General features: G+C 35.0%; 1 protein-coding gene across 1 annotated transcript in view; it reads right to left on the reverse strand.

The window, feature by feature from the left end:
- LRRC49 (leucine rich repeat containing 49) overlaps positions 1 to 19,965 on the reverse strand; it is a 128,023-nt gene extending 108,058 nt beyond the window's left edge. Inside the window, 7 exon segments of the mRNA XM_015597741.2 lie at positions 1,621 to 1,687; positions 7,956 to 8,159; positions 11,582 to 11,684; positions 12,023 to 12,220; positions 17,109 to 17,196; positions 18,959 to 19,015; positions 19,663 to 19,965. Coding sequence (XP_015453227.1) covers positions 1,621 to 1,687; positions 7,956 to 8,159; positions 11,582 to 11,684; positions 12,023 to 12,220; positions 17,109 to 17,196; positions 18,959 to 19,015; positions 19,663 to 19,710 — 765 coding nt within the window. The 5' untranslated portion in view covers positions 19,711 to 19,965.
- Positions 19,966 to 19,986: the final 21 nt, after the last annotated feature.

The raw sequence follows: 19,986 nt of genomic DNA on the forward strand, positions 1-19,986 counted from the left end.
ACTGAAACGATTGGGACTAACAGTTGTTAGAGAGCTTAGAGAGATCATACTGAAGTTTGTACTTGACCAACTCAAGTGGCAGTGGCAGCTCTTGTTCATCAACAGGCAGGAACAACTCTTGGATCATCCTAGAATGTATGCTTACCGCCTCAGGAGAGGCTTTACCTTCTACATGAGTATGTAGCTCATGTAGCTATTCATAAGTGAATATCCACATTTTGAAGATTAAAATTTAAATGGAAGAGCGAAGGGTAAAAAACAGTCAAGTCTATGGTCATGCCACCGTGAACAAGCCCGATCCTGCCTGATCTCGGAAGCTAAGCAGGGTCGGACCTAGTTAGAACTTGGATGGAAGACCACCTAGGAAGACCAGGTGCTTGCTGTAGGCGTAAAAAATAAAAAATAAGGGATTGTAAGCTGACAAGGTCCTTGCAATCTATGAGGTCAACCAAGGGTTGCCTCGCCTAAAATTAAAAATTTTTTAAAAAATTATAAAAAACAGTCAAGACTCTTTGAGAGAAAAGAATAAGGAGGGGGAACAAAACAAACCAGGTGAGAAATTAAGACAGACAGATATGGGGGTAGACTAATTGACTTAACAGAATAACAAGCTCAGATTATACAGTAATCGGAGAAATATAAATTAAAACCACAAGGAGACACTACTTTATAACAATTAAGTGTGAAATTATTTATAACAATTAAGAAGGCAAAAATTAAGAAGTCTGACAATTTCAAATGTTGAAAAAGATGTGAAGCAACAGAATCTATTAGGAGTATAAATTGGTATAACCACTTTGAAAAACAATTTGGCATTATCTTTTAAAGTCCAACATTTAAATAATCTATGACCCATCAATTTCACTTCTAGATCTATACCCTAGAGTACATATGGTATATAGAAGAAACATGTACAAAAATGTTCTAAGAAGTACTATTCCTAACAGGAAACAAAGCAGAAAAAAAAAGAAATGACCCAAATGTCTATCAATAATAAACTAAAAAGTTTTTGTATAACCATACCATGGAACATACAACAGTGAAAATGAGTAATCTACAGTGAAAATGAGTAAACTACAGCTACCTGATCAAAATAGATGAATTTCAATAACATGATATTGTATCCAAAAAGCAAAAACTAGATGATAGCCTATATGGTATGACACCTTTTTAAAATTAAAAGACAATGCTATTAAACAATAGATTATTTAGGCACACATGTGATAAAGCCAACTAAAAAGAACTAACAAAAGAATGATGAATGTGAAATCCAAAATAGTGGTTACCTCAAAATAAAAGAGGAACACTTAAGTTAAAGAAAATCATTAATAATATTCTAGTTCTTGGGTTGAGGTTGGATAACTTCACTTATTTATTTTATTTTTAAAATAAATCAATAAGACTAAATAACAAAATTGTCATAACTTTAAGGATTTCGAATATTTTATCTATCATTTACTGCTGAGAAATTACCAGATCTTATATTAACAGGCTTAATACCTTAGAAATTTCAGTGAATCAATAAAGTAACTCTTGAAAAATTCAATATAATTCTTAAAACTTTTAAAATGCCAAATTTACTAGATTTTTCCAAAAAAGAAAGAAAAGGCTTTACGATACCTGATTTCCATGAAGGTCCAAGACATCTAAGTTTTTTAGATTCTCCAGATTTGAGATTTTCTTGATTCTGAAAATCAGAATAAGTAGAGTAGAAATATGGATGTATCATATCTATTATAAATCAAAATATGCTAAAGCATAATTCATTTTAATTTATTGTCAATATCTATATAGAGAGATTATAGTTATATATTTTAAAAAACATATTTCCCATTAAATTAAATTGTTAGATGTAGTCCCACTGAGAGAAACGTCCTCCCATCTTAAAAGTCCTATCTTTAGAAGAGAAATTCTACTTTTAAGAAACTTAGGCAAGGCACTTATTCAAGGCAGTTCCCTTCACCTTAGACTATGATCTAAACTCCTTACCTCAGTCCTCAAGGCCCTAAACCATCTGGCTGCTGACTCTTCCTCCAGCCTTATCTCCTACCATGGCTCAGGCTCACTCACTCAGCCACATGGGCTTTCTTGTCTCTAACCTCACAAATTCATTTCTGCTTGGGGTGTTTACCCTTGCTTTTGCTTCTTCCTTAATGTTCTTCCCCCAGGACTTCACATGATTCACAACGTCACATCATTCCAGTCCCAGCTCAAATATCTCCTCAGAATGGTCTTTCCAGATGACTCTATCAAAAATAGCTCTCCCTTCCTGTCTCCATTACTCTTTCCTTCCCCAGCTTTAATTGACCTCAATGCATTTATCCTTGCCTAAAATTATACTATTCATGTGTTTACTTTTTTATGCTCGCCTTCCTCAAACCAAAATGTGAGCTTTAAGAGGCCAGAAACTTTGATATGTCTACTCTATCCCCAGCAGTCATGACACTGAGTAGGCACACAATAAATATTTGTTTAATAAATGAATGAACATACTAACTAAATGGATGAGTGTTATGTATAAGAGTATGCAAAACAGGATTATTTATCACATAGACAAACTGAATCCCACCTAAATGCTTTCTACTGCTCATGCTTAATTTGTGAATATTTATTTGGAACTTTTGATTTGCCATCTTGTGAAAAACTAAAAATACAGCATTTTATCTCTAAAATAACTCCTCTTATATCCCCTAATGCCTAAGGCCTAACCCTGTCTCCCCCATTCCTATCTTCTATGACTACCATACCTGTCCGACTGCCTCCAACTGGACTATTTTAACAACAACGACAAAAAAGACAAAACAAAAACCACTTCCCTTTCATCGTTCACTCTCCTATAGATCTTACTTTCTCCTACTACCATTATTCCGTGGAGGGAAAGGCACAATGGCAAAGAAAAGATAAAAAGAAAGTTCATGCAGTCCAACTTTATCATCATCTTGCTTTCATTATTATTTCTGTCATTGTTTACGGCCTCAAAGAACCATTTCCAGCTTCCTAATGTTTCCAGAATGTGGATCATCCCCTAAAACTTCATAACTGATCACCAGGTAAACATAAGGCAAAATTAAGCTTCATAAATTTCTATCTCCATTTGACCTCAGTCATCTTCCATAATTGCCAAATCCAGAATTATATCACAACCAATTCAATACAATTTAATTTATAAAAATATTTATTCTATACTCGCTATGTACCATCACAGGGTGATTGCATGTCTTCCTCTTACCCTTATTCCGCCCCTTCCTCTCTCTCTCTCTCTCTCTCTCTCTCTCTCTCTCTCTCTCTCTCTCTCCCCCACATACACACATATACCACTTCCTTATGACCACGACCTCCTCATCAGTCTCCTCCCTCACACCATCACACTGGCAGAAACCTGCTTTTTTCCTAGAAAGCACCCTATGCCCTGAACACTCTAAGTCACTTCATCCAAACCATTAGCATCTTTCTGGACTCAATGGAATCTTTAATTAGCCTTTATCCAGAGTCAGGTATTTAATAATATCCTATCTAACACTTAAATCTCTCTAGTAATAATAGCCAATATTAATAATAACAATAATAATAATAATAGCAGCCAAATCAGAAAGGAAAACAGACAAACCTTTCAACACAATTATTCTTCTGTCTGCTTTGTTCTTGAAATTCCTAGAATAGTTGGAGAAAATTACAGTACCCTAATAATATGGCTTAGGAAGAGTGATGCTTTCTAATAGAAATCTGACCTCATAGTTATTAAAGAAGTCTTTTATTAAATTCTTTTATACCTTTAAGCTCACATTCCCTAAAACAGTAGTTCTCAAACTCTTGAGAATTGAATCATCTGGAGGGCTTGCTAAATATAGATCACTGAGCCCCACCTCCAGAGTTTCTTGGATAAGGTCCAAAAATTCGCATTTCTAATAAGTTCTTTGTGCTGAGGTTGCTAGTCCAGGGATCACATTTTGAAAAGTACTACCCTAAAATACAGACCTTCTTCTTATCAAATCTCAAATCTCCCTCATATGAGCTTTATGAGGGTGAACTCATATACACAATAGAAAATACTAAAGCCTATTCTAAGGAAATAATCAGAGATGCAGACAAAGATTTATGGACAAGGATATTCATTACAGCATTATCATGGCAAAAAAAAATGTACACAATATGAATGTCTAACAAAAGGGAAATATTAAGTAAATATATACCCATATAGATTATACAGCTCTTAACAATTATATTTTCAAAGAATATTTAATGACATGGGACAACATAATAAACTGTAACTATTCAAGTGAAAAATACAGTATAAAAACAATTTTGTAAAACTGTGATATGTGAACATAGAAGAAAGGGTGCTACTCAGTGCTGATAACTAAATCTTGGAACGAGGGCAAAGGGATGACTGCATGTCCTTTCCATGTCATGTCGGAGCACTGTTAACAAGCCTACCTAAAGATCACCTGACTATTTGCTGTTAATTAGAGCCCAAACTCTGTAAATTTATAAACTAACTTGTAGAAAACTGATGAGATGTAATTATTTTTGAATATAATTTATTTCTGTCTAATAAAAAAGATAACCCAGTAAGAATATAATTTATTTCTGTCTAATAAAAAAGATAACCCAGAAGATTATAATTCCATTGCTTTGTAGGACACTGACCTGCTTTATAACTTAACAACTTTATTCCAGCATTCTTTATTTTTCATTGAATATATATATATATATATGTATATACATACATATATATATATATAATCAGTTTCTCTTATCCTCCTTTAAACCAGCTTTGTCATCTTACTGGTTCTCTCATTACTGAGTTAATTAAAATATTGGCCTGTAATTACTATCTGTTTGAGAATTATATTTTTAACATTTTGGAAATTATACACAAAGGACAGAGATTGTCTCAGCCCAAATTTCTCTCATTTGGAGGATCAATGTAATCCGTTTCTGAATTGATCAGAAACTCTAGGCACTTTGGAGGTACTTCAATCATACAAACCTAAATGTGCAATATGCCTTCCCATTAGGACTCCATCAGGGCCTCACATGCTGTATGCTACCCAGTAAAACAGTCCTTATCTATTGTGATTTCAAGCATTCTCTTAGCTTTGACACATAGTGGTTTTATGACTCTCACTTCAGATTCTTATTGCTAGGTGAATAGGAAGAAAAATTGGCAAGTTGCTCAGTCAGTTAAATTCAAGACCAACTAACCATCTTGCTGTCTTGTTCTCATGAATTGCCTTTGTCATAGGTTCTCTCCCCACCCCCAGAGCCTGAAATGATATAAAAACAGATACAATTCTAAATAATTTAGAGGCAGATGGAGTTATCAGTTGACCTAGAAGGCCATGGTCAGATTAGGTACTGATGTGAGAAATTTGCAGAATCCTAGTCAGTTGAAGATTTTTTACATTAACACCCATGTGACCTGATTTTTAAGTTCTTCCATTAAACAAAACTGAAACTAGAAAAAGACAAAGCTCACCTATCACCACAGTACCTACAGACCTCTAGGGATTTACCACAGCCTGTCTTTGCAGGCCATATTATGTTACTGATGCCAGGATAAAGACCTCATGACAGGATCTACATGAAGACTAAGCTTTTCAAGTCTCAGAAACAAATTCTTATGTGGGAAACTTCAAGCAACCAAAAAGGAAGAAATATAGAATCCCAGGGTCTGGCAGAGAATTTTGTATATAGTCCTGGGTGATCAGAAGAAAATACAGAGAAGTTCTATTCATTAGCCTTGATCATGAGGGCACCAGAAGATCTCATAAAAATAAACAGGGGATATTGAAAGCAGAAGAGTTAGATGGCAAGAGCTTCAATAACAAAGTGGAATAGAGGGGTTGGGAGTTCTTTAGCAACAATGTAAACTTCACATACAAGATCTGAACAAGGTCTTTCCAGCTTTTGAGCAGAAATCTTTGTTGGAGCTGCTTGAACTTTGAGGCATATGGTTGCCCTGGATGTTCTTATATCATTCATTGCCTTGGACTAGAAGACAGTGCGGTGCTTCACAATGTGAGAGAAAACTTTCTGGACTTGAGCGGCAGGGGGCAACAAGTAGAACATGGTGACACAGGGTAGCAGATGTGCTTCTCTTCTCCAGCAGTCCTCAGCCAGGTTTGCCTAATGATCAATAAAATACTGCCTCTTTAAGCCTCATAGTTCCCTTGTTGTGACAAAGTCAGTTGGCTGGAGAGCACTAGGTAAGTTTTAGGGATCAGATTTGCATTGTACTGATATCTCAGAAATATGCAATTGGGGAGAATGTAGAAAGTTGTCTTCCGACTCATTTTCTTTTTCATTCAAGAACATTAACAGTTCTAGAATTATTTTCTTCATGGGGAAAATAAAGTAAAATGTGGCCCAAAACAAACAAACAAAAAATGAAGGCAAAGAAAGAGGAAGAGACTGCATTAGATTGCTTTTTGACTTGACCATAGTAAGGATACAGAGAAGGGCATCAGGTCCCTTAGAGTTAAAGAGGCAAAGAAAGCTTTTAAAAGGTCAGAAGGTCCAAAAGATTGGTTGTTTCAAGGCACAAATTATTTTTTTAAAAACTTAAAAGGTAATTTCTGAGAAGCCAAACAAGCTCAAAAGTGGGAACAGGAAAAGAGAGTAGATGGAAAGGTTATTTAAAACTTAAGAACTAGGAGTAGCAATTATACACTATATTTTAAACTAGAGAAGGAGATTTAAAGTATCACTGGAAAACACCTTACCCAAGGACTAAAAGGGAAAGCATAAAGGCAATGGCACTAAAGAATAAATAGAAGCTGGAGAAACAAAGCAGTAACTCCAAGGATCAGAAATTAGTAAAGAAATCTCTGGGAGAGATAACAGGGAGCACCTTGAAGAGAATGCCTTAAATGTATGAAAAGTTTCCTCCTCACTTTACTCTGTGAGCTGCTCTGGTGGCATATTCCTACTACAGATAGTTTGTACATATGTAACCTTGCAAAAGTCTCTTCACATTCCCATTTCTCCATCTGAAAAATGCGAGAGCTGATCACTTCAAGCTCTAATACTATATGATCTTATAATTCCCCCAAGTTCTCTCATGCTACTATAATGATCAGCTTAACACTCACCAACAGTAGGTGACAGACTACATTGACAGGAACTTTCAAAAAACTGCAAAGAACAGATAGATAAGAGCCTAGAAATTGTGGACATGATCTTGGAAAAAGTATCTTATACTACCCTTGGCTAATGAGAATAAAGAGGTAATTCAAGATTCATGCTGTGGGGTAAAAAAAAAAGACAGGGTAGAGGGGAACCAAGCTTGGGTACAATGCCATATCTATACTTCATCATTTGATAATACAAAAGTCATTTTTAGATTTTGCCAAACAGCGCTTCTTTATTGCAAAAGCTATCCAGTGAAGCACAATGGAGAGAAAAGTCATAATCAGATCTCAAGGAAATTAGTTGGGAATTGTGTAGCTGCACCACATAGTAGAACTTTATGAAAAGAACTGGGTACATTCATATGGGATATAATCCTAAATACATGCTGAAAACAACATCTGAGCAAGAATCAATAGTAACTTGACAATCACGAGGTATCAAATAGACATCTGATACCTCAGTTAAGTGCTGAGAAGAATCACTAGTGAAATACAACTGCCTAAAGTGAGCACGTACTTAAAATACAGCCTAAGAAAACATAAACGCCAAAGTCCACTATTTACTTCCATATAAGAAGATATGGCACTGGAATGCAATGGAAATAAAACACACTCAAATAAATATTATTTGTTTTGCCTTATTTTCAGACTGAATATCAAAAAACAAATTACAACTGAATCTTAATCCATTCAAATAATCTTTTGAAAAATTTAGTCTATTAGGTTCTTAACTATTTTTCAATTCTGAGTTGCCATCTAAACACCACAGGACTCCACATTAGTCTTAAGTATAATAAACAAAAACTGCTCTACAAAGATTACCTGTTTTTCCCCAACAGAAGAACACGGAGGGATCTCAGAGTAGAAAGTCCACTAATTTCTTCAATCTGGTTATCATATAAATCCAAGAATATTAGCCTCTGTAGATTAGAAATATTTTGGATTCGAGTTATAAAATTGTGTTGGAAGTTCAACAAACGAAGGTGCTCTTCCCCATCGATGATAGGACATACAGTCAGCTTTTGCCTAAAAAAACATTTTAAAAAGTTAATAAGTTTCTGATTTGGTAGCCTGCCTCCTCTTACAAATATTAGTAGTATCTTCAGGCTCCCATTTTGTGAGGAGAAAAAGATAAATAGAATCACTTCCTGCCTCCATGAACTAAGCATCCTATATCTAATTGCAAATCATTCATATAAAACCCCATATACTTTGACAAGGGTAAGTATTAAAATAAAGTCTAAGCTCTCATTGTATTAAAAAAAAAAAACTCCCATATAAATTATTTCACACTCTATGTAAATGCCTTCTTCAGTAGAGGCTTAGATGATTCAAAGAACAATGTCACATGACCAGAGATATGCCCTTGCCATCAATCCGCCAATGTAAAGACAATTTAGTTGCCCAGACAATTAAGTTATCAGAAGAAAAAAAAAAAAAAACCATACGAAACGGTCTCTCATAGAATCATAGCCTCTTGAGCTGGATGATACCATAGGAAGAGCAAGAAATTCAGCCATCTACAGTTCACCTTGATAAAGACAATTTCATCCTAAAGTTTGCTAATGATAAGGTGGTCTTTACTGAACATTTGTGCAGAAGCTTAGACTTTAAGTATATGTTTACACGTTTAACACTAACTTTGAACTTTACAGAACATTTAGAATGTTATAGGGTAGGATGAAACCTTAACAATATATGTCTTTGGATATATTTAAAACAGTAAACCTCCATTATGCAAAAAGTTATAATGTATTACATGTGAAGTAATATGTGCAGGGCCCTTTAAGAATTCTACTAGTGTAATAAAACAGCCAGACAGAAATGATTCTACTCTGAAATTTCAAGAGTCTTCATGGAAAAGGGAGTTCTATTGATCAGAATGGGAACAAGTCTAACAGAGAGATTAATTAAAAATATTTCCTTTCAGTAAAAATCAAGTTAATGTAACCTTTAAAGCAAATAAATCAGTGCTACAAAAATAAGTGAAACTGTGGAAGTGATTGGAATCCTCCTTATAAAGAGAAAAAAAAAATGATTAGCATAGAAAATAACCGAATGTTAATCGTTGACAAAGATATGATGTTTAAAAATACAGACCCTAAAAAAATTGGTTTGAAAAGAAGAAAAGTAAAAAATATTAGGTAATAGTTTAATTCTTTTAATGTGTGCTTAGTAGTTAGAATTTATTTCATGTACTCAATTCTACGACCTCATTTGGTATTTCTGTCTTGTAAATTATAAATTAATAAGTTGTAAGTATTCTGGTTTAAAATTTATATCTTTATACATCTGCTTAGAAAAAAACTTAAATTGTCTCATTTTTCCTGCTTCAGTCTTCCTCTGGTACCTTCAGCTTTTAGTTCATCTAATTCTTGAGTCACTCATCACTAAGATAGGGGAAAAAAATAACCTCTGACCCACCTCTTAAATATGTCACTGCAGCTTAAAATAAAGTCACTTTCTCAGAATTCAAACCAGTGACTAATTCCCTACTCTAAGGTTCACTTGTATAGCCCTTAACCCCATAAGTCTCTGTCATCCAGCAGAATAAGCAAACAAACACACACTGGGTTATTGCCCTAGTGTCCTCCAGGAGAGTTCGTTATGCCTACAAAATCCCTGAGTTCTCTACCTTTTATCCCATTACTGAGGTGTCTATGTGTTTGTCTCTGTATTTCCTACTTGATGCTGGTAGGCTGCCATCCTGGTACTCCAGGCCTACCCTAACTCCCAGGGTGGCCAGAGTCTAGCTCTTCCAAGCATTTCTTCTCAGGGCTGGATTCTACTCTTGACCCCTCAGTCTCGCAGCTAACAAAATGCATGGCATAGCAGATCTCCCTTTGAAAATCACTTCTGTTGCCAATTGGCTCTCAAATAATAATCCCTGAGTGCCTTGCTGCTGGCCCAGCTTTTGTGACTGTACATCCTGGTACTGATCAAATTATGCCTAACCTTATGACATCTTTGTGATCCTGCCATTTCAAAACCACCCTTTAAATCTGAGTCAATTTCCTTAGTCTTGACTTTTCCTAGGTAAGCATATCTCCACCTGATCAAAGTTTGCTTCTTCACCCCAGAGGCCCACGTGCTAAGGATCATCTTCATAACTGCCTAAGTCACCCCAAGCAACAATGCAAGTACCTAACTTGTTATAAATCTAACAGGAGCCACAATCTTATAAATACTGGCTCCTGTTATTCTCAAGTAACATGGAACTGAAAGGCTACTATTCTTGGCTGAACTTTTAAAGACTGAGATAAAAATTATCATAAAATCTCTCAAAACATTAAAATGATATTGTGAAACTTAAAAATATTAGCATTAGAATTTCAAAAACCAACAATACTGCAAAGACGTCATGACAGTTACTGCCCTCAAGTGTTACTTTGCCTACAAAACACGTTACACCCTCCAAAGAGCTTTCTCTCACATATAAACATAAATGATCCATGACAATTTGCTGTCAGGTATGCACTGCTAGGTTAAGAAGTTTGCTTAAAAATTTGCTGTTAAATGGGCACTGCTAAGCTAAAGGTATACACAGCCGAGATAGTTTCTCTGCTAGTTATAGCACCAAAGTAGGTTCGGGATCCTTCATCCACCACTATATTGCAGGTACCTTCCTGGATTTAAAGATGGGGATCAAGTCCTAAATATATTTGTTCATTTAAAAATTTTTTATTGAGAGCTTATTCTGTCCCAGGCTGTTTTAGGTGCTAGAGATTCAGAATTGAACAAAACTCCCAATGTTTGTTGAGCTATTCTAGTAGGAGGAGACAAATAATAAACTTGATAGATAAAATATTTAATATATTAGAGGGTGATAAGTACTAAGAAGAAAAATTAAGCAGAGAAGGGGGCTAGAGACTACCCGGGTGGAAGGGTTTGCAGCTTTGGAGAGGGTAACCAAGGAAGGTCATCCCTGAGATGATGGCATTTGAGTAAAAACCTGAAGGAGGGAAGGGAGTGAGCCTACAGATATGTGGAGGAACAGCATTCCAGGTAGAGGGAAGAGCAAGTACAAAAACCCTGAGAGGTAAGCATGCCTGGTATATTCAAGGAGGCAGAGTGAGTGAAGGAGATTAGAAGGAGGCAAGGTCAGTGAGGTAACAGGGAATTTAACTAGATAGGGCCCAGAAGTCTGTATGAGGACTATATGGTAAAGTTTTTTTCCCTATCCTAAAATCCATTTTCAACAATGTCATATTTTAGAAGTATTTAGTACTTTTTCAGAGTATAATCAAGCTCTTTTATATTATATAGATGTAAAATTCCTCCCCATACCTCTGGAAGGATAAATGAAAAATTGTTAACAGTGATTATACCTAGTAGGTAGGAGAACTGGATAGCTGGAGAACAAGAGGCGTTAGACTCGAACCTTTCAAACCTTGTACCGTGTCTATGTATTTTAGTCAAAAAAGTAAAATAAATGAAATTGTCCTCACCTTTCTAGGGTCAACCTGTCCGAGTAAAGAATTTTCTCTTCAGAAGAACGGTGGAGAATGGGAAATGATGGCATTGATGAGCTCACCAAATTAATATGATCACCTATTAAAAATGATATACAAATTACTTAAGAAAAACCTTTAAAACCTTAAAACTAAAGTCACCTTATATTTGGAGAACTTTGGCACCTACAAATACCTTTTCTAGGAAGTATAGTTTCCATAGCTCTCCATATTTGAAATTAACTACTAAATTTGAATTTGTTTCTTTCCTCTGCAAACCTAAGCTATGTGTTCTGTGTATGACAAATAATTTTTCCCTTGCCTTATAGATTTGTTGAAAGTACAGAACTACTCTAGTGCTATCTTTATCCCTTTATAATTTGACTCCTAATACTAAATTTTAACTCTCTTATAACTGAGATGATAGTCCCTCATTACCAGATACATTTGGGCCAGCACTATGACAGCCCTGCCGGATTCTGGACTTTGAAGGTGTCTGAATGGAAGAATCTCCAAATGCTGAAAAGGAGCTCATGGTAGTTTTCATTTCCAGCCCACATAGTTCTGTCACGTTTGTTGTGGATGAGATGCATGATGATTTATTACGAGGCGAAGGGCTTATTACTCTTCCATCTCCTTCAAAATATCAAAAAGTTTATCACAAAGCTACGAAACACATGACTTTGCTAAAGGATATACAGAGAAAGTAGTTTTGGATAGCAAATGTAAACCTCACATCATTATATTTTTTTTGTATGATCAGGTACTATTAATAGAGAATATTGCAGAACCAAAGTGGATGTCAATAAATCTTATATTCTTATAGTGAGGATCCACAGGGCATACAACACCCCCATTAGATCTATGGGCTGTTGGTTAGATCAGGGGTCCTCAATCCCCGGGCCTCAGACTAGTACAGGTCCTTGGCCTGTTAGGAACCGGCCACATAGCAGGAGGTGAGCGGCAGGCAAGTGAGTGAAGCTTCATCTGTGTTTGCAGCCGCTCCCCAGTGCTAGCATCACGGCCTCAGCTCCACCTCAGATCATCAGGCATTAATTTCTCACTGGTCCCTGGTGCCAAAAAGGTTGGGGACCGCTGGGTTAGATGTTGTTCCTGCCATTAGGTAGCTTTCAATCTAGTGGGCAAACCAGTATGAAATTAATAAACTATATAGAAGAACATAAACAAAATACAGAATAAAAAATAATACCTAATAATATATTCACACATAAATGTGTCTGGTTATTTTTCACTTAAAGAAGATGGTTACAGATGGGTTTAGGGGGAGAGTATATTAAGATATATTCTAAAGACCTAGAAGAATGTAGAATGGTCAAGAAGAGATGCTTGGAATATCCAGAAAAGAGGTAAAATCGGAGTAATAGGTCAAAGGTGACAGTTTGAACACCAGAGGAATTCTACTATATCTTCTTCTATGAGGAGAAAATTTCCTGAAAGCAGCAACTGATGTTGAGGGGAGTGATAAGCAGTAAAATGGAACCTAAGGTTACCATAGAATTCTGCTACTTAAACTGACCAATATGAACAAAAGACGAAACCAAATCTAGGATGTTAACATAATCTTTGGGAGGCCATCAGACAATATGATGACAACTTAGTTCCATACAGATTGTATTGAAGAGCTAGAAAGCAATGGTATTTGCTAGCTTCTCCAGGTTTGCATGGCATAAACCCAAGTATCACACACCTAGCTTCTTGAACAAAATAACCAGTGCTCACATCCCACTTTTCTGAATATCATAAAATATCAAGATAACTAATAATGATGTTCTAGAGTACAAGCATTCGGAATTGACATGATGTTTAACAAGGAACTGGACTTGAGATATGACCAGCTGCTAGCATGATACCCAAGCAACCATCATTCTATAAACTGATTTGGAAATCAAAACAACCAGAAACTAGTCTAAGGATTAACTGATTAAGGATTAACTGGTCAGCTAAAGATGATCAAGGAAAAACTCTGAACAACAGACAACCTTGATTTTTCTTGTTAGTATCAGAGTTGGGTTTTTAAAATTCTTCTGTGAACACTTCAAGCTAATTCTCAATTTAAGAGGCAAATTTAAACTTTATAAGACTTTGGATGTAGAGGCAGTAATTGACCAGTAAATTTTATTTACATTCAGTAAGTAAAATTTTATTTACATTCAGTAAGTAAGTAAAAGAGTTTTATCTTCACATTTTTTGGTTCCTATTATACACAGAAGTCATAATCACTACCCAAATGATGAGCTTACTATAATAATCAGTGTGCTATACATCTTACAATAAATAGCAAGAGATGAGACTGATTAAGTAGAAAGGTCTTAAAATCAACAAAAAAGATCGTTTAAATGACTGAGAATCCAAGTGATCTGCACTTGAAACATCCACATATTTATGTGGATATATAAACACCCACGTACACACAGACATGTACATATCAAACACCTATGTATATATAGAATGTTTCATACTACATATAAACTACATTACTATGTGCCAAAATTTTAATTGAAATATTTCTTGTTTGTTTCATATATCACTATTTAATTTACCAGATATGCAGTCCTTCGCTTCCCAATTAGATGTAGAAGTTCCTTGAGATACAGACCTCATTTTACATCCTTTATATTCTTGGAAGAATCTAAGTTCAGTAGACAATCAGTAAATTAACTGATTTTCCAATTTACTAAGACTTAATTGGAAATCTATTTTGTATATATTATTTCTGTTAAAAAAGAAAATCAGAAATTCTTGCATTTCAGTATTAAAATGCTGAATTATGAATTCTTTCATAATTAGGATCTCAAAGTATTTAGAGGCATAATGGTCTACATTTGGTAAGAATCTTCACTGCACTGAACCCTACATACATGGATAGATAACTGGGTGAACAGATGGGTGAGTGAATGAATGGAAAGAAAGATGGATGGATTGGGTGGAGGGATGGGTGGCTGGCTGGATACAGTATATGGTCAAATATATGTGTCCACTCAGCCTTGCCTTTGAGAGTGTTTTGGTAACCAAAATCCTGATTTTAGATATTCTAGTGATTTATCACAATCGTAAGAGTCAAGTACTGTCTCTTCCTCTCTATATACACATTTTAGAATTCTTAATTAAGGGGTTTAATCAACTAAGGCCCGGTTAACTGAGATTTTGCTATATAGTAGTCCCTGGAATATCCGATGCTTTCAAAATTTCAAGGATACAGGGGTTAACTCTCAACAATAATCTGTAAGCCTAAAAGAAATCACATACCAAGTTTTAAAACCAGCCTAACTAAAACAGAGTTTCTTTATTTTGGACTAAGAGTACTACTGGTTAATTTATGTCAAACTACAAGCGGGGAATGGGTGCCAACCCCCATGCAATCAAAGTCTAACTTTTGACTCCCCAAAATCTTCAATAGTCCCTCGATGTCTGTGGGGGATTGGTTCCAGGACCCTCAGCAGATACCAAAACCCATGGATGCTCAAGTCTCTTATATAAAATGGCATAGAACAATGCATACAGTTGACCCTTGGCATCCATAGCTTCCTAAGAGCAGATTGAAAATACTGTTTTCCATTCCGGGTTGGTTGCATCCACAGATGTGCAACCCAGGGATACAAAGCATTGACTGTATATTTATTGAAAAAAAATCCACATATAAGTGGATCCACGCAGTTCAAACCAGTATTGTTTAACAGTCAAATATATACATATATATATTCGATTCATTTTGAAAAAATGGAAAAAAATTAAAAATTGTGATGGTTGGGTATTAGGATGCCATTTATTTATTTATTTTTTAACATTTTATTTTTTTATTTTCCCCCTCCCTGCTAGGATGCCATTTATTATATAGAAGTCCCCATACTTTTCCTAATAGAGTGCTACTTATAATTTTTCTAAAGTTTTATGCCTTTGGAAGTAGAATAGTGAGCAAAAGTCAAGAAGACAGCTGCATACTATGTGGAGTTCTTTCCATGAAACTGTCTGGAACTATGGAGGAGGCACATTTGGAAAACAACCAGGTATAAGTGAGTAGCCTATCACAGAGAATGATTCTGAATAAAAGCTTTTAATGAAAAACAAATGGCTTTATTTTTCCCTAAAGAGTTCATTTGTATTTTATGGATCACTATTTATATATAACACCTTATTCATCTCTCATATTCACAAAATTCAGTGCCTCCATATTATTTCCTCATTAGCAAATATCAGGCAATACTTTCCCACTTAAATAAATTTACCTGGCCAGGCATCTACAAATATGTATACCAACTTCCTCCTCTAACTTGAGAATAGCTTGGGAAAATATTTAAGTTTGACTCAATTTAGAAAAAAAGTTAAGATATTGTTATCAAAAATATGAAAGAAACTCACAATGCAAGCATAAGAAATCCTACTTGAGAACTTCCAGGTTCGCATCTATAACTCTGTGCCTAATACTGTGACTGGCAGATAGTGCATACTCGATGAATATGTAATCGACCAAACCAAAGAAGGCAAGACAGATGTTTCCTGCACTGTGGAACTATGGTTAGGTTGATGTGGCGTCCAGCAATTGGCCAAGACAAGAGTGTAGGACATAGGAAAGAGAAAAATCATGTCAGATTAGATATGAGCCTAAGAAGAAGGTCTAGAAGTAATGAAACAAAAAAAGAAAACTAATCTAATATTCAGAATCGCCACATGTTCATGAAGTAATGAGATGAATAATCTAGAGAGGCCTATACTGATCAGCCCTCTCATACAAACTCCTAAGAGGTAGGGATGGTACTATACATAAGGATTCTGTAGTGCTTAATATTAGCACATTACAGATAGCTAACAGTTGTTAGCAACCAAATAAAAACTAAAATGCACAATAGGAAATATCTCCTTAAACTAAAAAATAAAGCAATATAACCAGAGGATATAAAGCAGTATTTTTTAAAAAGTTGTCCACAAACCACCCAAGATCTACAAAATCCATCAGAACCACTTGAGAATTATTTAAATACACATTTCCAAATCCCACCCAAAATCTACAAAATCAGAATGGGGAAGGGGCAAAGGGCAAGGGGAGCACTAAGAATCTGCATTCCTAACAAGATCTCAGGTGATGCACACTAAAGTTTAAGGGCTTTGATAGAAAATATCTATAATTATATGTGTTAATAAAGGAAAGAGACTGTTTCTTTCCACTCCTAACTTTCCACTCTTCCCTGTTTCCCTGTTTCCTAAAGATCTGTGTTCCCTAATTAGCCATTTTTCCAAGTTCTTATACAGTATTTGAAAGATTCTTTCCCATTTTCTTGTACATAGCCCATCCTCAAACTAAATACAACATTTTTTTTCTGTATTAGAAAGCATCTACTATGCTGTGTATGTAAAATCAATTCTGATTTAAACAAATACCGAGACAATTTGGTACCAATTAACCATTTCACTTTTAATTAAAGTATATTTGGATCTAGAAAATCAATATTATTAAACAATATTACCCAGTGAAGATAAACCATATATGATCTCTACTCACTGACAATACCTTGCCTACTTGAATAGTTTCTTTCAAGGTCATGTTGTAAGAGTCGACCAGGAAATGATGGTGTTTCTTTATTTAGCCTGAATTCAACCTAAAAAAAAAAAAACATTATTTGAGAAAAAAAAATTTGGATAAGAATTTAACAATAAATAATAAAGATAGTTATAAAACAACATGCAATAATTGATCAATACACAGATAAACCTTGAAAAAAACACCATGCTGAAAGAAAGAAGCCAGACACAAAATGTCACATACTGTATGATTCCATTTATGATATATTGAGAGTAAGAAAATCTATGGAGAGAGAAAGTAAATTTGTGGCTTCATTGGGGTGGGATAGGGAACATGGGGAGTGACTGCTTAATGGGTATAGGGGCTCCCTTTTGGGTGATAAAAAGTTCTGGAACTAGATAGTGCTGACAGCTATACAACACTGTGAATGTATTTAATGCCACTGATTTGTATAACTTAAAATAATTAAAACGGTAAATTTTGTCATGTGTATTTTACCACACACACATACACACACAGTCAGTTTCAAAAGGTCAGATGAAACTATGCTTCAGTCTGAGGCACTTCTAACTCCTTCAAACCCTCACCACAATTACAATCATTAAAAGAATCACTGTCTCAAAAATAAAAGCAAAAAACATACAATAAAAACTAAATTCTGTTGAAAAAAATCAATTTTTATTATTAGAATTCCTTTAAGAGTCCAATTATAACATAACAAAATAGTAAAATTTTATATCTAAAGCTTCTAAGAAGAGATTTCTCTAAATTGGTTTTAAATTAGTTGATAGGAGAATTTTTACAAATCAAACAATCTGTCATGATTAACCACAAAAACCCCTAAATATGCATTTTGAAATAGCATTTGCTTTATCTCCTTATGAATTATGTAAGCTAATGGTATTTTCTTAAAACATATGTCTACAAGAGAAAATGAATTGTTTGAAAAGAATTTGGATAAAGCACATCATTCCTAGAAACACTCTGGTAGAATAGGATTTATCCAGTGAAATCAATTAGCAAAACTTTGGAGGGAATACATTATGTCCAATTATAATAGGGAATATTTTCAATTAATCTAGCTAACTGTTATTTATCCAAGATGATCAAATGGTCTAGTTGTCAAGTATTTATTTTCATGTATATAACGTAATCAACTGCTGCCTCTTTGACTTTCTTTAGAAAAAAAAAACTGAATTGTGATAGTTGGAGGTGTACAACATGGTCACAGTAGAAAAATTATATTGTATCTTGAGACACAATGGTGTGGAAGGTGAGTTAGTGAGTGCTAAGATGAGAAAGGAGCGAAAGAAAAACACACAAATGTCAAAAATCAAACCAAAAGCCAGAAATTATGGAAATATCAGAGATATTATATGTGTAAACTGTTTGGGAAAAAAGAATCATGTTCATAATCTTAAGTTTAAATAGCATTAAACCTAATATACTTCCACTGCTAATCTATTTTTCTCCCCTGATTTTAAATGGAATGTATAGATATGTCCCCCTAAATTATCACATTTTACCTATTGTAAGATTCCATTAGTAGTAATATATACCATCATTTTATCCATTACTAAGAAAGAAAATTCTTTCCCAATCGAGCTATAATATGCCATCAATTTTAAGAAGGATTCTGATTTAAGAAATGTTCAAATGTCAAGAAAAAAAAAACCCTTACCTTTTCCAACTGGTGAAATAAGATTCAGTTTTTTACAAAGGATTTTTGGCTTTATGTAGGCAGAAAATAAAAATTAGGTTTAGATTGGAGACCAAAATAAATATAGTTAAAATTTCCAGTTATACTCTACTCTTTAAATCATGCTATTATTTCTTACTTTGTTTTTTTCAGGAAGGGATGATGTTTGAATAACCAGATGAAGCCCACAGTTCACCTGCAATGTAAAAATTAAAACATAAAATATGTTCTTAACGAACACACCTCCCCAAAATAGTACAGATAAAGATAAAATCCTCCCACAAAAAAAATAGAATAATAAAACAGAATGCTTGCTTTTTGTTTCTGGTATATGATCATGTTCTACTGATTTGTTGGAAAAAATAAAATCACAACTAAGAATTAAAAGGTTTCACTGTGATTTATTTTCCAAAATGTCTGCAGCAATTTAGCCCTCTACTTAGCATCTAAGGATTTTGACACTTGCCATTTCAGGCCTAAGTAAACATCTCAAAGGAGCAGGTGAAGGAGGTCAGAGAAGCTGTTATTAGTAAATTATTTTCTTAATCAAAAAAAAAAAAAGAAACTTGTTAAAGGAATTTAGACGAATCTTAGCCTTTCACAGCAGACCAGCTCCACCTTCTGGGAAGCCCAGATCTGGGACAAGAATTTTGAGCAACCACCATACAATATTAAAATCCTCCAAATGCCTTAGTCCAGTCTATAAATCTCAAGCCTCAGTCACACAATACCTTAAGTAGATTCATAGGTCATGGTCTCAATAATACATCACCTAAGACAAAGACGCCAGACGAAAAGGACAATACGAATGGAAAGAAAGGGAAAGTAGGAGACTCAACCTACGTTGTTCGTAGCCCGGCCAGAAACAGAGCGGTATTTTCCGGGAATCATGGCAGGAGACAGTCCAGGATCTGTTAGATCGGCCTTAGAAGTGACGATACAGCAAAGATTCAGAGAGACCGAAAGGGGTCATCTCCCAGGCAACCCGCTCAGGGGTTACTATGGAAACAATCATTTCCGGTCTGGTCCTCTCCCAAATCTCCGGGCCGACACAGTCATTAAAGCATCTGGTTATGTTTGTGGGGGCCCAGTATGTCAGCCCTTCCTCGTTCGATTTTCCTGGCCTCATAAAAACAGTGGAAGAAGAGGGAGAATGAGACTGGAAAG

The sequence above is a fragment of the Pteropus alecto genome, unplaced genomic scaffold, assembly GCF_000325575.1.
Source record: "Pteropus alecto unplaced genomic scaffold, ASM32557v1 scaffold38, whole genome shotgun sequence".
Lineage (NCBI taxonomy): Eukaryota > Metazoa > Chordata > Mammalia > Chiroptera > Pteropodidae > Pteropus > Pteropus alecto.